General features: G+C 38.8%; 3 protein-coding genes across 10 annotated transcripts in view; 2 read left to right on the top strand and 1 right to left on the bottom strand.

Annotated features, from left to right (window-relative positions):
• The window catches only part of LOC117431973 (PHD finger protein 21A-like), a 56383-nt gene extending 53766 nt beyond the window's left edge, over positions 1-2617 (top strand). For all 5 annotated transcript variants that reach the window (XM_034053307.3, XM_034053310.3, XM_034053306.3 and 2 more), the window contains one exon: positions 94-2617. In XM_034053307.3, coding sequence (XP_033909198.1) covers positions 94-330 — 237 coding nt within the window. In that variant the 3' untranslated portion in view covers positions 331-2617. The remainder of the gene's footprint in view (positions 1-93) is intronic.
• Positions 2618-5788: 3171 nt separating this feature from the next.
• On the bottom strand, positions 5789-9252 carry LOC117432162 (putative nuclease HARBI1). 2 transcript variants are annotated; one of them, XM_059001970.1, is made up of 3 exons: positions 9166-9252; positions 7477-8193; positions 5789-6714 (listed from the first exon to the last, which is right to left on the bottom strand). In XM_059001970.1, the coding sequence occupies exons 2-3, from the start codon at positions 8144-8146 to the stop codon at positions 6338-6340; spliced, it is 1047 nt and encodes a 348-aa protein (XP_058857953.1). In that variant the 5' UTR covers positions 8147-8193; positions 9166-9252; the 3' UTR covers positions 5789-6337. The 2 variants fall into 2 exon arrangements, with proteins under 2 accessions (XP_058857953.1, XP_034760799.2); XM_034904908.2 differs by lacking the exon at positions 9166-9252 and adding an exon at positions 8708-8975.
• On the top strand, positions 9231-19622 carry LOC117432011 (autophagy-related protein 13-like). Of its 3 annotated transcripts, XM_034053381.3 has the most exons (18): positions 9231-9368; positions 9885-9966; positions 10528-10608; positions 11014-11133; positions 11440-11486; positions 11681-11821; positions 12147-12187; positions 13017-13113; positions 13468-13566; positions 14049-14142; positions 15129-15227; positions 15929-16015; positions 16645-16784; positions 16983-17103; positions 17293-17370; positions 17622-17735; positions 18106-18234; positions 18502-19622. In XM_034053381.3, the coding sequence occupies exons 2-18, from the start codon at positions 9898-9900 to the stop codon at positions 18577-18579; spliced, it is 1635 nt and encodes a 544-aa protein (XP_033909272.3). In that variant the 5' UTR covers positions 9231-9368; positions 9885-9897; the 3' UTR covers positions 18580-19622. The 3 variants fall into 3 exon arrangements, with proteins under 3 accessions (XP_033909272.3, XP_033909273.2, XP_033909274.2); XM_034053382.3 differs by lacking the exon at positions 15129-15227 and having other exon boundaries at positions 18502-19621; XM_034053383.3 differs by lacking the exons at positions 15129-15227; positions 15929-16015 and having other exon boundaries at positions 18502-19620.
• The last annotated feature ends 463 nt before the right edge of the window (positions 19623-20085 follow it).

The raw sequence follows: 20085 nt of genomic DNA on the forward strand, positions 1-20085 counted from the left end.
AAGATTATTTCCTGGCTTGGAAGCCTAATAAAAAAAAAATCCATGGCATAATACTGAAATGAAATTCACTCATTCTTTTTTTTTTTTCCCCAGAAATGCATGGAGACCAAGAACACAATTTTAGCAAGACAAAAAGACATGCAGTCTTCATTGGAAAAGGTGAAGCGACTCATCCGACTCATCCAAGGCATCGACCTTGCGAAATCCATTGACACGAACGCAGAGGGCATCTCAAACGGTACAGACTGTGTCGTCGTCAACAACAACAAAACCTCAGAACCCTCTCCGCCCCCTGCAGTGAACTGTAACAGCTCTGAAGACATGAAATAACCCCACAGCAACGCAAAGGAGCCAGATCCTTGTTGAACGCTCAGAATACCCACTCGCACCCAGAGGTGCCCAAGTTGCCAATCAATATATATATATATACATATACATATATATATTTTTCTGTTGTTGTGTAATATTGGACTGTGTTAATGGCAGATTCCCGTCCCAGAGTGCCAGCTTGAGAAGGGGAGGGGGGCTTTTGTACCAGCGTCATGCCAAGTTAAAAATACATCACACCAGTGTGTGCCTGCAACAGTCACCAAGACCTGTTCTGGAGACGACTCTTAGGTTGTCTTAGTCTTCATTTCAAGCTAGCGGGAGTAAGGTCAAAATGTCCAAAGACCTGTTATTTGCCCTGGGGTTCTGCTCGAGTGTACACGTGGAGTGATATTTTAATATTAAACCAAAACAGAACGTGCAGATGTGAGAAGAAAATACAACAGAAGGGGTTTAATATGTTGAACACAGTATTTATTTGAAGATGAGATAACAGAAGTATTGTGGTGATTTTTGGTAACCAAGATACATTGATGGACATTGATGGATCACCTCATAAGAAACCATGGGTTGGGTAATTATTCCTTTCCCGAAACACTGTGGTACTGTACAGTGTAGGGCCCTCCCAAGATATCGCCACCCCAAAATGACGAACGTCCAAAGTCACCGCTGCTGTTGGTGAAGCACACAAAAGCAGCACATGGTACTGTTTCAGATTGTTGCTGGTTGTTTTTTTTTTTTAATTAGAAAAAAAAAAAAAAAAAAGTGCAGTTATTTACAGGTCGACCAGTGTGACAAAGGAGCAGCACCAGAACATGCATGGTAATTTATAAGAAATAGTGTCAGTCCTAATGTAGTGAGTTTTGTGAGTCAAAACTTATTTTGCAATCTCAAAAAATTATTTAATTCTGGGGATTTTTTTTTAATAGAAAAAAAAAATATTCAGGTCTTCCTAGTGTTATTTAAAATAATAATAATAAAAAAAAAATAAAAAAAAGATCAAAAAAAGTGCTTTTTCTGTTTCCTGAAACAGCAATTTCTATTAAAATGGTGTTAGAACTGGAGTTGTTTCTGTATATAGTGTTTTTTTTTTTTTTTTTTTAAGAAAATGTTCTTTGTATATAAAATACACTTGATGTCTGATAAATTCTGAACTGCCAAATGCTATTATATCCAAATCCAGCAGGGAATTGTCTTGTAATATCATTTTAAATAAAACAAACAAAAAGAAAATCCACAAGATTTTTACCATTTTAAAGGAAAATGCAATTAGGAGCCCCTGGCAAGCTAAACTTTTGTAAATGTTATTAATTGTTGATCCTTTAAAAGTGTTGCACCGTAATGTTTATAATAATGAACTGGAATGTCTTGAGGGTTAAAGTTGGACTCCCTTTTTACAAAGAAGCAAAAGATACTTCGGAGAGGAACTAGTAAAACCATTAGTATCTAAAAAGGCCAAGCTTGTTGTAAAGAAAACCTGTTCAAAGACAAGAGCTTTCTTCTTCTTTTTTTTTTTTTTTTTTTATATGCATTTTGTTTTAAAAAAGCTGATTCAGTCGGAAAAAGGTACATTTTAAACGTGTCCTGAACATTGTTTTGAAATGTTCATTTTTGTCATTTAAAAGTGCCATGGAGGAGCATGTCGGGAGGGTTCTCTGGTTTGCATACTGTTGTGTCTTGAGGAGGAGGGAACTTTGTTGCTAAACTTGCAGATTCGCTGTCAAGCTGCTGCATGTAAAGCTGTTGGGTTTATTTTGCTTCAGTTCTGAAGTCCAGGTTAATTCTAATGTCTCGCATGGATTCCTATGAACTCTGGTAGTTATGTTTATGGAGATATTTATGCAGGATACTTGGTTTAACAATGCTGCACAGAATATGTTCATGAGACATTGCTAAAGAAAAATAAACTTAACAAAAATACCTGCAAGAAAAGAAGAAAAAAATGCTGCAATTTGTTTTAAATATAAAAATAATTGACAATATTAATAATAATACAAAATCACTTAAATGCAACGTATAGGTTTCTTTAAACGGTTGGCAGACCAGAGAGCTCACAGGGACTGTTTTCTCGATTTTCCCACAGACTAGAAAGAAGAGTCTGCAAATGATAAAGTAAACAGCCCGAGTTTGTATCATTGAAAAAAAAAAAAAAAAAAGATTTCAGATGCTGTAAATACCTCTAGTGTTTTAAAGTGACATGTTAATTGATGGTTTATTGAAACATGACATATCAAGTTTATATCAAAAGAAATTGCATATCCTAAGCACATGCACCAGTTAGGGTTTAAAGCAGGGGTGCACAATTCCGGTCCTGGAGGGCCAGTGTCCCTCCTGGCTTTTGTTCCAACCTTGCCCTAAATTACTTAATTGGACCAATTGTTACCAATTATTGGTCTAATTAAGTAATTTAGAACACAGTTGAAACAAAAGCCAGGAGGGATCCGGCCCTCCAGGACCGGAATTGTGCACCCCTGGTTTAAAGAAAGAAAAAATAATTTCTTAAGAGGAGCAAGAAAAGTGTCCAAGATGATAATCCCTGGGAATAGAGACACGCTCTCTCCGACCAGGCCTATCTGACGTGTGCTTCGTCATCCATACTTTGCACATGATTTACTTGAGAGTTTTAAGTTTTCCGTAGCAGAACTTGCTACCAAGATTGGCACCTTAAATCTTATTTTAAGGTATTGTTAAAAATAATAATAATAATAAAATATTGGTAATTGAAGCAAGCAATTTATTAAGATGTGAAGCTGATGTAGAGAAAAAAATAAAAAAAAAACATGGAGGAAATTGTTTGTTTTTATTGGCCCCTGTGAAGTTTTGATCGTATTGTTGAGACCTCTTAGAAAAGTAGATCCAAAGTTCTTCTCTATTACCAATGGCAGACTGACAAAACTATTTATAATGTAGTATTTTTTACATTTGTGTTATGTAAATACACACTTTACATATCTGGTACTCATGCCTTTTTTTTTGCCTAATAAACTCTTGCAAATAAAAAAAAAAAAAGAAATCCAAGCACTTCTAGTTTTTGTAGAGTCCAGTAAGGGTTTGCACCGCACCTGTATACAGAGAGTCACAACTGCATAACAAATTGGAACAGATTTAAGACATGGAAAATAGCCTCTCCTCTTACTTTATTTTTTTTTTATCATTTTATCACATTTTCCAAATAATTGAATTCATTTACAGGTATTTGTAAAAAAAAAAAAAAAAAAAAAAAAAACCCTCTGATGGGTCTCCAATCCTGGTCCTGGAGGGCAGGTTAGTGATTTTTGTTCCAGCTGTACCCTTAATTACTTAATTGGACCAATTAAGTGTTTATTAGAAATTAAATAGTTTTTAAGGTGCAGTTGGAACAAAAACCAGGAGGGACACCGGCCCTCCAGGACTAGGATTGGAGACCCCTGTCCTAGATGATATTATTTATTTATTTTTCTTTCTTCTGTTAGTATTAGTACAATGTAATAGTATGTTTTAGTAAAATGTTCTGCAAAATTACTGAATGCATTGTCTCGGGTTGCTTGGAAACAGCACGCAGTGTACTGTATGCAGCTACAGTTGCCTTAAAACATTCCCAGTGGTGAAAATGTGTGGTTTTTGTTATATGTTTTTAGTTTTGAGAGCAAATAATATGAAGTTCACTTAACTCCACAGAGACAGCAGCCTGGTGAGAAGATAATATGAATGCACATGCAAAGGTTTATTATGATGATATACCAACCGCGACTTGATCATCAGAAGTGGAAAACAAAAAAGTTATTTTTTTTTTGGGGGGGGGGGGGGGGGGGGGAGTTATGAATGGGTAAACTCCTTCCAGAACATCTTCCGATTTGCAAATTAAGCATATCTGATTGCTAATGATCATTCGTATTAGATTTCTGTTCCTTATTTGCGTTTATGCAGCCTTAATGCACTTTATGAGTTGTTTGTACTGCTGTGTTTTTTTTATTTAAATAAAGTGTCTATTGATAATTTTTTTTTTTTTTTTTTTCGTTTTTTGCTTCTTGGTATTTTCAGTAGACAAATTCAAACAAATTAGGAATGCTGTTGCCAGTGAGATTTGAGATTCTTCATTTTATTTTTTTATTTTTTTTTTACTTGCATGTGTTCCACCCTTTTAGTTCCGTTTTACCCTTGTTAATTAATAATACATTATTTGCCTGTTCACACACAAAAGGGCAAAATCAAAACTAACCTTCATAAAATAAAGTAATTAAACTGATCACTGCTGTGGTAAAGAAAGTGTTTAAAAGATGCTGCATCACACTTTGTTGAAGTCCAAATTTTATACTGTATTAGAGTCGAAACTGGGGGGAAATGGGTTAAAAAAAAAAAAAAAAAAACTCAAGGCAACATGACTTCCTTAGGACTTAGGTTTGTTACATCTAAAATGTACACAAAATAAATTACAGGTCTGCTGACAAAATAAGATGCAAATGAACTCATGAATAAAAAGGACATGACCTTGTTTAGCTGGCAGCCTTTTTAAAAATGTAAAATTTTAACAGATCAGGATTGAAAGGTACAGTACAGCACAGTTAAAATGCTGGATTTCTGTACATTGAGATGATTGGTGCAGACAGAGCCAGCTTAGGGGCTGCATGCTTTCATTGTCACTCCTTTTAGACGCTGCTGCAGTGTGCAGATATTAAATTAGATGAAATGGAGCTGGAGTAGGGTTGTGATATTTTAGTGCTTCTAAATGAATGATCCTGGATTAGACCTACACAGCATGACCACTGAAGTTCAATGCTATTGCAAAGGTGGTTATTCACTTGCAAAAAAGAAAAAACACTTATTAAAAACAACTAAAATACGCAAAGAAAAGATGTTCTACTTGGCATTTGACATATTTCTTCAGGAACTGTATGATTTCAGAAACCGCACGTTGACAAGACTGATCAGGCGTTTGTGTTTTTAATGGTAAGCAGTATAAATTCAATGGACTGAGGCCCATTAATTTAATAATCGTCTCTGCAATAAATCCTATAGTGAAGGATGTTGATGTACAAGTTCACAATTCAAAAAATATCCTTTATTGCATTCTACTTTTTGAAAACCTTTTAAATTGAATCATATAATGTAATGTGTATTAGTTTTAAAAAATAAATAGATACAGCTTTTGGCATACATAACCAGAACCGCATCTTGGTAGTCCAGGGTTTCCCCTTATTTCTGTCAATACCTGCATTGCACCTGACCCTGTCAATTTGTCCAAATCTGTAATAGCCTGTTGCAGTACACTATAATGGTACCGTTTGCAAGCTCAGTTTGACATTCTGGCTTTCACCTCAAACGTAAGGCAGTAGCACCACATTATAAATACAAAAGTTTACAAAAAGGTATGAAAAGAGGCAGCTTAGAACCACAGATAGAGCATACAAATAAAAGCACACACAGGGTCATTGTGGTTAACTGTTAAAGAAAGAATGAAGAATGACCAGGCGCTGTAAACTAGTCCTTTCAAAATATCTCAATAGCAGTTTATTAAACAACAATAGATAAGGACATGGATGAAAATAAAGAACACAAAAATGTATGTTTGATGCTCTTTAAATAAGGTGATAGAAACATTTTTGTAATTATCAGAATAATGCAGACTAGCATCAGAGGCTCCCTTTATACTAGCAGTGACTTGTTGAAGAAAACAGTGGTTGTGAATCTGGGAGGGCAAGACGGCAAGTTTGTAACCAGCATCCTGAAAACTGACGTCCCATTGAATTACAGACCTCTACTCTTCAGCGTTAAAAGCTGCTAAACACATGCACAAGGAATCAATCCTTTTGGAAATGATTATTTAAGCTGGAAACAAATGTGCAGAGTTTATATGTCAAACTCAATCATATTCGGAGGTATTGATGCTTCTGAACTGAATCTGATCAAAACACCCACCCAATTAGATTGCGCATATAAACGTGGCATGTGACGAAGCACACTCTTCAAGGAGACATCCCTTAGCGAGGATCATAGCTCAAGTCTCGTTTTTGTTTGATACAGTATATACGTATTAACTGAAATGGTTGCGTATCAGTTCCTGCCGGATCCGGAATGCCTCTGAGTCCATGGATTCCATTGGCTCGCACCCTTCCTCTGATTGCTCGGGGTTTTCTGTCCGTTCGAAAGTCCAGGCATCCAGGCCCGTCTGCAGGGATACATTGTGGAGCACACAGCAAGCCAGGATGATGTGGGAGCACTTCTCTGGGGAGTACTGCAGATAGCCCTTGGACCCGTCCAGGCAGCGGAAGCGGGTCTGCATCGCCCTGACGGTCCGGTCGATGATCTCGTGCGTGGCGGTGTGGGCCATATTGTAACGGTATTCTGCAGGGGTTTCTGGGTACTGAAGAGGTGTCATCAGCCATTTCTTGAGAAGGTACTTGCTATCTCCTAATAAGAAAAAAAAAGAATGCTTGTCTTGATTTTTTCTTTGTTTGTATAAGAAAGTGGTTACAAGAAAACGGTACCATTACCATCTACATCAGTGGTACTTAACTCTGGCCCTTGAGATCTATTCCAGTCCTGGTCTTTATTCCAACCGGTCCTAAAATAGTTAATTGTCTCTTAGCAGCTTCAGTTAACTACATTAGAACCTGCTTGGAATAAAAACCTGGACTGTAGTAGATCTCGAGGTCCAGAGTCGAGTACCACTGCTCTACACTGCCCAAACAGGCCCATTGTAAAAACAACAGCAGTTTGCCTTTTTTACAGGTCATGATGAGGGACAGGAACGTATATCGACCGGCCTTAGCAAACTCACCTAGTCCTCAATCCACTAGAGCAGGGGTGGCCAAAGCTGGCCCTTCTAGTCCTGGTCTTTGTTCCAACCCTGTTCTAAATTGTTTAATTGAACCAATTAAACCCCCCATTCAGACTCTGAAGTAGTTAATGACCTAATTGTACCTGTTACATGTGGAGTAGAATGGCCCTCCAGGAACATGATTTTACACCCCTGCACTAGAGGGAGCCATTCGGACTAATGTCACCATCTAGTGAGAGCCAATGGAAGTACATTTGACACTTTGGTGTACAAAAGGTTTTGTGATAGATGGTAACACAATTCTAAATTTAAAAAAACAAAACAAAAAAATAACAATTGTGTCCAACAGGTGCTAATAAAAAAGATAAATAAAACTGAAATTCAAGACTCACCTAGCAACCAGCCGTTATGACTGTCCTGCTCCTCGAACAGCCTCTTCAGAGATGACTGCTGAAATACTGCAGTGTCCAGCAGTCCCCCTGGCCAGTGTGTCTCAGCGCTCAGCAGCAACCCTCTGGGGTCACAAACCAGCTGGCAGTTGATGGAGTGGAAGCCCTTCCTGTTCACGTAAGACAGGTCTTCAGCATTGGGCGCCTTGATGGCGATGTGGACACAGTCCACCACCCCCAGAACGCTGGGGATTCCTGCGACTCTGTAGAACTCTTCCCTGGCCTGCTGCTGGGTCGCCTCGTCTCTGGAAAACCCAATGAACTCTGCTGCTTTCTCTACCAGCGCTTTGGTCACGTTAGTGACACAACGGCTCATGGAAGCCTGGCTGATGCCAATGGCGTCCCCCATCCGTATCTGGAAGGACCCAGAGGTGTAAAAGCCCAAAGCGGCGAGGATTTGTACTTCTGGGCTAATCGCTCTCGATCTCTGCGTGGGACGCGAGAGAGTCTCGCCCAGCATCTCCACTAAATAGCAGATGAATTCCCGAGGAAAGCCAAAGGTAGTTAATAAAAACTCATCCGATACCGTTTCTATGTCGAACCTGTCCAGCGTCCGATGACCACGACCATACAGGAGGAGGTCGCAGTCCAGGACCGCTATAGGAATGGCCATTTAAAAAACACTGACCTGTAATCCGTCATATGTTTGTATAGTAAACACTGAAAGAGAAGAAAAAGCAAACAGAAAACATGATTCCCCAATGTAAGCAAAAGCAAAATTAGGTAAGGTAATACATTCAAAGTATTTATGAAGTTGTTACATTTACCAAAGAAATAGGCAACAAAAATTAACACATTGAGGTTGACTATGAACAAAACCCTTCTCAAATATTATTCAATACGTCATATCTGTTGAAGTCGAAATGTTTCAAATGCAGTGTATGACGTAAAAAAATGATTGTATGACGTAATATTAGCAGATATTAAAAATGTAACTAAGGATATGTAGTCTTTATATTTAAACAAATAACTGTTATTTACAATTCATTTATCTAATGGCACTGCCAACATTAACATCGATTTCTAGTTATCGTTTATAGGTATGTATCCGGAGTTTATAATGTAACGCATATATATATATATATATATATATATATATATATATATATATATATATATTAAAGATTCATAGTTAAACATAACTGAAAATTGTCAATAACAAATGTTACTACACCTGTACAAAATCACAATTCCGACATCATTACACTGGTTACACGCCGGTACACACATGTGTACACCGTACAGTTACTCAAAGTTTGCGCAACCAAATACAGGGATGCACAAATAATGTTCAATAGTTCCGTTGCAATATTACTTTATAAACCCACTGCAAAACCAAACCGATAACATCACACCACAGCTCTCCTTAACTATCCTAAATCAACAGAATGCCCGACACACCGTCCTCCCAAACGAACGCGACTAGACAGTTTCAGCACAAGCACTTTCGACGATACTTATCATGTCGGTAAAGGGCAGTGTAAAAAAAAAAAAAAAAAAAACTAACGGGATAAACTTTAGAAATGTCTAAAATATCTAATATTTTTAACGCGTATGCTTGGTTTCAAACTTCGTCTGATTATTTTTTGAAAGTTTGCATTTTTCTGTCGAAACACTGCTGGATTTACTTACATTGGCCTGATGAAAACAAACAGAGAATAAAATGGCCCACTTGGCGCAGGGTGATTTGCTGGCTTTGTGAACCCCCAATAAAACCTTATTTCAGCAACACACCCCTCCGGGGAGTGTTAAGCAAAACCCCGTAGCTCACAAACTTTATAAGAAAGCAACATTCTCGTTAGAGGACCCCGATAATCTTCTTTTTGGAATGAGCTGTGAGTTGGTCATCTGCTTTCATTAACAACACGAAGCTCGGACATGTTTATTAGACACTGCGCTACTGGCTATCTGTCAGCATGTTGTTAAATTCAATGTTGCATTATTATTATTATTATTATTATTATTATTATTATTATTATTATTATTGTTTGTGTTGCACAAAGTATTTTGGTTGCGCGCTTTTGTGTTGTCAAGCTATTCGCTCTGCTGTTAAATACTATTACTCTGTTTATGTACGTTAATAATACTGCTAGCGTCTTTAACAGTGCTCTCATTTAAATCCACGTTGCTCAAACACTGTAACAGTAACGAACAGATAGTAACCGCGGTTGTCAATATTCCTGACGTAATACCTAACAAAAAGGGAAGCACGTTTTGTTTTTGATAATACGTGCTGCTCTGGAAATTGCCATGCGATACTGTAACACTGTTGGCATTGGCACACGTCTTTTAAATGAATGGTCAAAGTAAATTGTAGTTACCATAATAATCGGTTTCATATTGTTTTGAAGGTTTATCTCCATAATGGACAGTGATCTGAGCCCACAGGATAAGAAGGACCTGGATAAGTTCATTAAGTTTTTTGCCTTAAAGGTAATATTTGTGAAGGAGAGTATAGGTGTGCTCAATTTCCCCCCCAATAGAACCCCTGTCGAACCACATAAATCCCAGAACGCCTGTTGGAACCTGTTTTGTAGACTCCAGGAATTTCTGCCAGTGCCCATATCTTACAAGTCATTAAGACAGGATGGGGTAGATTTTAAGAATCTAAAAATGCTCTTGAATTTTGTAGGCTTTAAATACTGTATTGTTGTGCTTTTTGCCCCAGGGATTCCAAATGGCTCAGCAGGTTTCTCTGTTAATGCAGTGAGCAGCATTGTGGAGTAGTGGTTAGGGCTCTGGACTCTTGACCGGAGGGTCGTGGGTTCAATCCCAGGTGGGGGACACTGCTGCTGTACCCTTGAGCAAGGTACTTTACCTAGATTGCTCCAGTAAAAACCCAACTGTATAAATGGGTAATTGTATGTAAAAATAATGTGATATCTTGTAACGTTTGTAAGTCGCCCTGGATAAGGGCGTCTGCTAATAAATAAATAATAATAATGCATGTTTCTCTTTAATTTTTTGTTTCTATTATTTTTATTCCGCCACCAGACCGTACAGGTAATTGTTCAAGCTCGGCTTGGTGAAAAAATTTGTACACGCTCCTCATCTTCCCCGACTGGATCAGACTGGGTAAGCGACCCCTGCTTATAGCTGACTTGGGGATTTCGGTTCAGTGTAGTAAATCATTCTTGGGGTTGAACCGGTTTTTAAGGGATCAACGTCTTCAGGTTGTAGACACCGTCTCCTGGAAGCTATATCTTCTGTATATGTCTTTCAGGTGACACTAATGATCTAGAGATGTTCCACTCGCGGTACTCTGAATCTGAGTCATTGTAACCTTTGTTTTTCATTGTAATGATCTTTTGATGATGCTGCATGTTATGCTGTTCTTCAAGCTGTAGATGTAGGTCATGGTGACCAACTTTCTTATGATTATGACACCATGTGTTATTTATAACCTTACCTGAGGGGAGGTGTACATTACTGATTTGATTTGACTTGACATCAACCGTTATTATTTTGTAATCTTTTCAGTTCAATTTAGCAATTAAAGACATCCCCGAAGTTACCCATGAAGCTAAGAAGGCTTTGGCAGGGCAGCTTCCAGGTATTGGAAGGTCCATGTGTGTGGAAATCTCCCTTAAAACCTCAGAGGTATGTTTACAGAGGAATCCAGGAACTGATAGGCAGGGACGGAGTAAGACTCCCATTGCATAGCAGTCTGATCCACACCTGGTTTCAACTTTGAGATTAATACAACACAGCTTGTTACCTGTACACTGTAGCTAATCAAGCTTGTATTAAAACCTGAAATGGTTTTAATACAAGCTTGCTGATGCCTGTGACCTGGCACATGGCTAACAAATCATTATTGTTGTAATACTAGTAATTCAACAGCAAAACTATAATAATAAAATAAAAAGAGAATGCACTTTTTAATACGTATATTCTTTATTACAGGGTGACTCCATGGAACTCGAAACATGGTGCTTGGAAATGAATGAAAAGTAAGTGCTATACACTGCAGAATTACGTGGAATCACTTTAAAACATGTGGTAGTTTTAAATAATTTCAGACTTCTTGGGTTTGCACGATTCCTATAACGTACATCCTGCACCTAAGCATGTAGAATAGTATTGTTTCACTTAGACTTGAGAGCACTACATAACTACACCTGATCATTGTGTGTTTTTTTTGCAGGTGTGATAAAGATATCAAAGTGTCATACACTGTTTACAACAGACTGTCATTGCTACTGAAATCCTTACTTGCAATAACAAGGGTAACACCAGCATACAAGCTGTCCAGGAAACAGGGACATGACTATGTCATACTCTACAGGTAAATTGGCATGATATGTACTGTAGAAATGCAGAGCTTTTCACCATTAAGTTTATTTTTTATTTTTTATGTTTCTCTTTCATCATAGTTCCAGTCCACCTGTATTGCTAGTTTGGGTAACGAAGCTGCCTTTAAACTTAGATGTAATTTAATTAAAGACTTTTAATACTTAAAGGGAACCCAATTCCTGAATTCACTTTTAAGCAATTTTGATATACTGCTAGAAGGCCAAACTAGGATGTTCCCATTCTATGAAATGTCTTCTTTTTTTGAACTAGAATTTATACTGTGGTCGCATCTTTCAGCCAGTGTTTCTGTTTTACAGGATATATTTTGGTGAGGTGCAGCTCACTGGACTGGGTGAAGGTACAGTTGGGATTCACTTTATTACAAGAAGTTCAGGGACCCTTTTTATTTGATGGCCATTAATAATTGCTAACTTGGGGGCTCCCAAGTGGCGCATGCAGTAAAGGCGCTCCGTGTGGCGTGCAGGATGCGCCCTATAGCCTGGGGGTCGCAGGTTCGAATCCAGGATATGTCATTGGCTGACCGTGACCGGGAGTTCCCAGGGGGCCACGCACAACTGACTGAATGCCGCCTGGGTAGGGAGGGCTCAGGTCGGCAAGGAAATCCTCGCTTCACCATGCACCAGCGACTCCTGTGGCCGGCAGGGCTATAGGTCTGATGGCTTCGCTATGGACCCGCAGTGCGAAAAAAGACGGCTTGACAGGGCACGTGTCGGAGGGCGCGTGTGCCTGCCACCGTTTTGTGATGTCAGCACGGGGGTTGCAGTGGTGGACCAAGATTAATATATACAATTGCCAATTCCAAATTGGGGTAAAAAAAATCCATTGGCGACTACTCAATTTAAAAATTAAATTATTATTATTATTATTTATTTCTTAGCAGACGCCCTTATCCAGGGCGACTTACAATTGTTACATTATTTTTACATACAATTACCCATTTATACAGTTGGGTTTTTACTGGAGCAATCTAGGTAAAGTACCTTGCTCAAGGGTACAACAGCAGTGTCCCCCACTGGGGATTGAACCCACAACCCTCCGGTCAAGAGTCCAGAGCCCTAACCACTACTCCACACTGCTGCCTCCAGTAAATAAATAAATAAACAATTGCTAACATACTCTACGTCACTGCTAAAAACCTTTCTGCTCTCGCCTGTAATTTCCTCCAGGTTTTCAGACTGTACGTGTTGGGATAGTTGGGACTCCAGTCGGCACCATCACCTTGTCCTGTGCTTACAGAACTAACCTGGCCTTCATGTCCTCCAGGTAATTAAAGACAGACCGGATACTTTTGTAAAAAATATAGAATTACTGTTTTGTTTTTGATACTCTATTGAGTATTAGGTATTAAAGCTATATATAGATGCATGAAGTTTCCACCCATTCTATACCATTCCCTACAAAAGCAGGTTGAGCACATATTGGCTAAATAATAGCTTGCAGCTGTTTTAATTCTCGGCCCCATCTATTAAGTAGGATTAGAGATAAGTGGATTTAAGATTCTTAACTAGATATGTGTTTAGAGATGAACTGTTGGCTCACTCTTGCTCAGAGCTGTATGGGCTTGATATGTCAGCTGTAAGGGTCTCATTGAAACATGTCACCCGTTTGTATATACAGACAGTTTGAGCGGACAGCACCCATCATGGGGATCATAATAGATCATTTTGTGGATCGCCCCTTCGCTAACATGGGACATATGCATCCCTGCAACTACAGGTAAATTGCAATTTCATGGAATGAATATCCAGCTCACAGGGATGGAAATAAAACATTTGCATAGCAGTCTGATCCACTCCTGATTTTACTAGGAGTTTAAGACACCTGAGCTTGTTACCTCTACACTGTGTCTAATCAAGCTTGTATTAAAACCTGGAATTGGTGAAACTGTTATGCAATAGGAGTCTTATTTTCCATCCCTGTGATTTGTCTCTTTTGTTACCCTGTCAACAAAGCAACACTTTGATTTGTTTGCATAGGTTAGTCATTCTGTAAATGCTGAGGCTTAGCAATGCTATTGAAGGTTCAACACCAATTTAAAATGTATATATTTTAGTAAAATCTGGCTGTATTTATTGCTAATTGGAACATTATTTTGCTTTGTGTGAAAACAGCAGTTTCCAGTGACTCCCAGGTTTGAATGCTGAATTAAACTTCAAACCTGTTGCATTTGTATTGAAGGATAAATGTTATTTCCGTAGGACAGCAGCTGAAGATGAAGGTGTGACGTACCCTGGTGTTGAGGATTCACAGGAAGTCTGCACCACGTCGTTCTCCACCTCTCCCCCTTCACAGGTGACTAAGACAAAGAATTGAAATCATGCCTAACATGAACCTGGGAGTTTTCGTGAACAAGGTGGCAAAAGAAGAAGTAGTTGAATGTTGTGACTTGGACTGAAACCTAAAAGTTACATTTCTTTCATCAGTAATGGATGTAGTCACAACTGCACTCCTGTGCTAATAAATTGGGGGCTGAATGTTTTGCAGCATGTTTGGTTTGAGTTTCTTTCCCAGCTGATCTATCGGAGAGTTACTGGCTCAGAAAGCCTTGCATCGAATACATGTTTTAAGTTATACAAGAAGTAGAAAAACAGCAGCTCGCATTGGTCTTGCTGTGAACTGAAATGATACTCCAGAGCTGGTTTTCATTCCAGCTAAGTTCTCAAGCACTTAATTAAACCCTTAATTGAACTGATCATTTGCTTAATTGGACCTTGTTACTTGTTTTCAGCTCTTAAACAGTTGCAGATTTCAAGTTAGCTGTAACATTTTATAAGTAACTTGAACTCTGCAACTGTTTAAGAGCTGAAAACAATTCAAATGTATAATTAAGCAAATTCTCAGTTTAATTAAGGGTCTAGTTGGAATGAAAACCAGCAGGCACAGTGGATCCCCAGGACCAGGATTGGGAAACCCTGCTCTAGAGCTAGATTTTGGACCTAGTAGTCGGCAACCTAAATTCGGTATTCATATATATATATACATATACATATACATAAATTTGCTTTCTGGAAAAACAAATCATGTAAATATCTAAATCCTTTAACATTAAAATTGGCATTACATTTTAAAATGGCCCTTATACATTAGCTTCCAGCTGGTGACTTGATGATGTGACATTATACCTACCAGTACTGTTAGGTGAAATTGCAGTCTGAGTTCTCAAGTCACCAGCGTACATTTGTCCTTTTATTCATTTTCCTTTTTTATAAGTTGTTTTCCTTTCTCTCTTTCATCTCTCTTTCTCTTTGTTTTGTTTCTGTGTATGTCTTTGTTTGTAGTGTGTGTGTACTGTAACTAAGGCACATTTTCAGACACCTAAATCTGCAGTGATGGACACTCTGAAAGTCCCCATCATGGGGTTGGCCTTTTCCCACCAAGTGAGTCCAATAGAGAAAGATATTTGCGGGGCGATAATGAATGCTGAATTTAGACGATAAATTACATTAACTTTTTTTTGGTTCTCTAAAACATTCTGCATAGCCAAAATCTATTTCTTAGGTGTTGTGTGTGTATCTGGTCTGAATGGAAAACGTGAATCCTAAGCTTCGTTTCCACACCACGTGTTGAAAACTTGTTCTGGAATCGGTTCTTGATGAAGCATTCTGTTTACCAGAGGAGGGCAAGTGAAGAAAGACTTCCAAGTTAGGGATGGAGGTCAAAAATTCTGGGGGCTCTCGAGTGGCGCATCCGGTAAAGGCGCTCTGTGTGGAGTGCAGGATGCACCCTATAGCCTGGACGTCGCCGGTTCGAGTCCAGGCTATTGCGCTGCCGGCCGTTGACGGGAGATCCTAGGGAGGGGCGCACAATTTGCCGAGCGCCGTCCAGGGGAGGGAGGGCTTAGGTCAGCCAGGGTGTCCTCTGCTCACGACGCACCAGCAACCCCTGTAGTCTGGCTGGGCACCTGCGGGCTTGCCTTTTCTCTACCGATTAGGGATGAAAAACATTTCAGAAACAAATTCAGTTTTCCAACTCATTTTTCTGGCTGCATTGCTATTTCCTGATGATTTTTTAGCCTCTGTCTTTCCCCTGTCTTTCCCGTCTCTCTCTCTCTCTCTCTCTCTGTCATTTCCTGTCATAGTTGTACAGCTCTCGTCTTTCCTATCATCCAACTGCTCTCGGATCAGCTGACCTTTGCTACCAACCAGCCTATAACGCCACCCACCAGGTAACCAATCCCAGAGAAATACTGATTATATGTCAGTGGCTAAAACACTTGCAAGCTGATTGACTTTAACAGGTTATCTGTATTTTACCCAAAAACCAGAGCAAGTCATATTTCTTCCCACTTGCTGTTCAGCAGAATGATCTGAAAACATTTTATGCTACATTTTATATACTGTATTCCTTCGAATTTAAGACGCAGCCCAGTTTGTTAGAAATGCTGAAATTGTAAACGTTTCTCTTGGAATTCCTCAGGAAGCTTGGTTTGTTTTTTCTCAGCAGTGTCACGTTGCTGCTTGTGTATTCGGGCAGACGCCTTTATTGACTTTTCTCTGCAGTCAGCCACGTTGCTGTTTGTGTACTCGGGTAGTCACATCTTTTGTTGGCGATTTTTAATACACGCGTCACTATACTGTACTCGAATTTAAGACGCAGGCTATTTTTTGAGAAGCAAAAAATGGTTAAAAAAAGCGTGTATTGAATTCGAAGGAATACGGTAACATTTAATATTATTCCCTTTGGTGATCTTTTGTTTCCTATGCTTTGGCACAGTTTCTTCAGAGGGTGACTTCTCAGCTGCAATACTGTTTGAACAGATTATAATTTCTCAACCTGGTTTTGTTTTTTTCTCAGATGGTTATCACGGGTAAGGAGGGTGGAGTGCCCCAGGCCCCAGTGCAGCCCTCACATGGCATCCCGGCCGACCAGGCAAGAATGCCCACCTGTACCCCCTCGGGCATGACTTGCCACATCCCAGCAACCCCCTCCAGCAGGTGATTACTCTACACAAATGCATAAAGATCATAATAGTTTCTTCTCAGTACCATGTCTATGCAGTGTACTAAAAAGAAATGCTCAGTTATACATTCAGAATGAAAAAATAATACATGTAAATATTTTTGACGGAGAGGAGTGTATTGTGGTGTTTGTACTGCCCACTGATCCCCATGATGTTTGTTCTTTTTGCAAAGCGGGGAGGAGGCAGAGACGCTATCCCGAAGCAGTGAGGCGAAGAACAACTCTCCACCAGACATCCTAGAAACCACCTTCACAAGGAAAGTGGGGGCCTTCGTCAACAAGCCTGCTAACCAGGTGACAGCAGAATCCTCCAGTACAATTCTGTATATAGTCATGTGCTAAGTATAACGTCATATAGCATTTCATGTCCTGGGGCTGCGGACTGCAGCATTAGAATTTTATTATTAAGCCTAGTAAATCTGGCCCAATTTTTTGTAAATGGGGATTTCTTTTATAATATTGCATATACTTTGTCGGTTTCAGGTGACCACAGCATGTTTGGATTTACCCTTTGCTGCTTTTGCACCAAAGAACTTTGACTTTGAGGAAAATGACCTTATGGTGAGCAATCTGAGATCAACTTCTACTGCAGATGTATTCTGATTTGCTATTTGCTGTTTATTCTACCTCTCTGTGTTAAAACAAGGAATGTTCACCTTCTGGTCTTCAGCCCTTTGGTCTGCATACCTCCTGGCTTCTACCCCTGGATATGTTTACCACTGCAAAGGCTTTTTTTAATGCATTAGTAATTAAGTAATTGCACTGCAACTGAATTGTTAATAATAATCTTGTCTTCCATATTTGTTCCCCAGGTCAACCCTCCTGACTCCCCAGTGGTTGAGTCTCCGCTGCAGGGGAGTTTGCATTCTGACGACTCGACTGGGAGCAGTGGGCCTTTGCAGGACGACTTTGTCATGTTGGACTTTGTAAGCACTTAGTACCTATAGCCTTGGTTCCCTCTCTGGGGTGGCGTACCATCCTTTATGTCTTGGAATATGAGCCGAGCCTCTACACACTAGGCCAAGTGTGTAGATTCTTTCCCTTTTAAAAATGACACGTGCATCAAGGTTTAGGTTGAATTATTTATTTAGATTCTGGCCAACTTTGATTTACCATTTATAAGTTTAACTTTTTCTGGTGCATTCTATACCCTTGAAGACTTCAAACACCCTGCACATCATAAGATGTGATGCAAATTCATAGGTTTTCTTTTTTGTGTTTCTTGAAGCAGACCCCATGCTCACTTGATTAGGTATCTTTGAACGTCCCTTTGATTGTGCTACACTTGCATTTCAGAAACCTGCCTTTTCAAAGGATGATCTCCTTCCCATCGACCTGGGGACGTTTTATCGGGAGTTTCAGAACCCGCCTCAGCTGAGCAGCCTCTCTATTGACGTCAGCGCACAGTCCATGGCAGAGGACTTGGTAAGGCATGCTTAACCCTCATAAAGGTGATATTGGTGGCACACGGAGTGATTTATGAGTATTTTGATATTTGAAATGTTTTGGGGTTTGCCTCACAAACCTACAGGCCAGTTTAGGAGTCCTCAAGCATCAGAAATGTAAGCTGGCGTTAACTTAAATGGGAACGATTGAGCAGCTCTGGTGTTTATTTGTACTCACTCTTTCTGTGGCGTTAATGATCTAAGTCTTGATTGGTTAAACCTTTTTTTTTTTTCTTCCTGTCCGTAGGACACGCTACCTGTGAAGCTGGCCTTGTATGAGCAAAAAATTGACGAATTTGATGCTTTCGTAGAAACCCTGCAGTAAGATGGACAATAACAAATGTTTCAAGCGACCCTTCCCATTTCCTCATTCTTTCTAAAGCCAAAAAAAAAAAAACTGTATTAAACTGGATTCCACCGCAAATATAGGGAAACTATGTTCTGTTGTTTTTAGTTCTTCTACAGAAACCAAACTGTTTTATTTTCCTAGCAGCTCTGACTCCTCTCTGACCAATGCTGTTTGTATTGTAACGTTAAAGGGGAAACCATTATTCATTTAAGTAAATTATTTGCATGGCGAAGTCCACGTTTTAAAGAAACACATTTTGGTTTGTTTGAACTGACTTTCTTAATTTTATAAATCACAATGTGTTTTCACTTGTAACAAATAGAATCTGTAGCCATGTTTTCCCCTTTTTGAAAGCTTCGAGGAACAGTGGATATAGCTGCTTTTAACATGGAATTTGAAAATAAGTTTAATGACATTTAATTTCTGTACATTTTATGCTTCTTGAGACTCGTGGCTGGGACTTCAGTAAAGTAGTTTAGGCCTGCCATTGTGTCTACAGATGCAAGCTAACCTTGTTGTGGAATTACTCATCTTTGGGGCCCAAAAATGTATGCCAAGAAGCACATTCGCAGAATTTGATACAGATTTAGTTAATGCATTACTTCCCTTATGAATCACCAGTTTAAAATATAATAGATTGTCACAGTTCTCAATTAAAAGGACTGGTTTTTATTTAGCCTTAGAATATTTTGCACTTTCCCCGTCGCAGTGTTAACCACTCTCATTAAACTGAAATAACATTGTCCCCTGCAGCTCAGACATTTATTAATATGGCATGGTTGTGTAATTTTGTAATAGAACTTGACATAACTTTTAATGTGTAAGACTGCTTTTCAAAACTGTTCTGTTCAAGCATACACTGTAAGACGGTCCCCAAACCTAGTCTATTATAGAATGTATATATTTTAAAAGAAATCCAGGTTGTTTAGATAATATATTATGATCCCTTTAATTATTTACATTGGTGTATCTGTTTATCTGGTGTCATATTTGTAAAGGAAAGCCATTATAATTATAATAATAATAATAATAATAATAATAATAATAATAATAATAATAATAATAAAATAATAATAATAATAATATTAATAATAAAGTATGTAACTGTTTTAAAAGTCTACATGGTTTTGAAAGATGGAAAACAGAGTTTGCATCATTATCATTTTTTTGTATACATATCAGATCCGATATTGTAATCTGGAATCATTGGTCAGAATGATAAAGCAGTTAAGAGATCCTGTTAAGCTAACTTTTACAAAAACTGCAGCATTTAAAATAATCTCCTGTGTCTGGATAGGATAAACATATATTTTACCAGCTGGAGCAAGACATTACCTAAGGCTGTTGGATAATATTAGTCATTATTCCATATTTGTCCATATTGTGTGTGTGTACGCATTCCCATTTGTCAGCAATACTGCAATTCTACATTGTTACCAACAGATGGCGACACGCTCTATTAGTGGCTTTGTGTTGTTAACC

Source organism: Acipenser ruthenus, chromosome 27 (assembly GCF_902713425.1).
Source record: "Acipenser ruthenus chromosome 27, fAciRut3.2 maternal haplotype, whole genome shotgun sequence".
Classification (NCBI taxonomy): Eukaryota; Metazoa; Chordata; class Actinopteri; order Acipenseriformes; family Acipenseridae; genus Acipenser; species Acipenser ruthenus.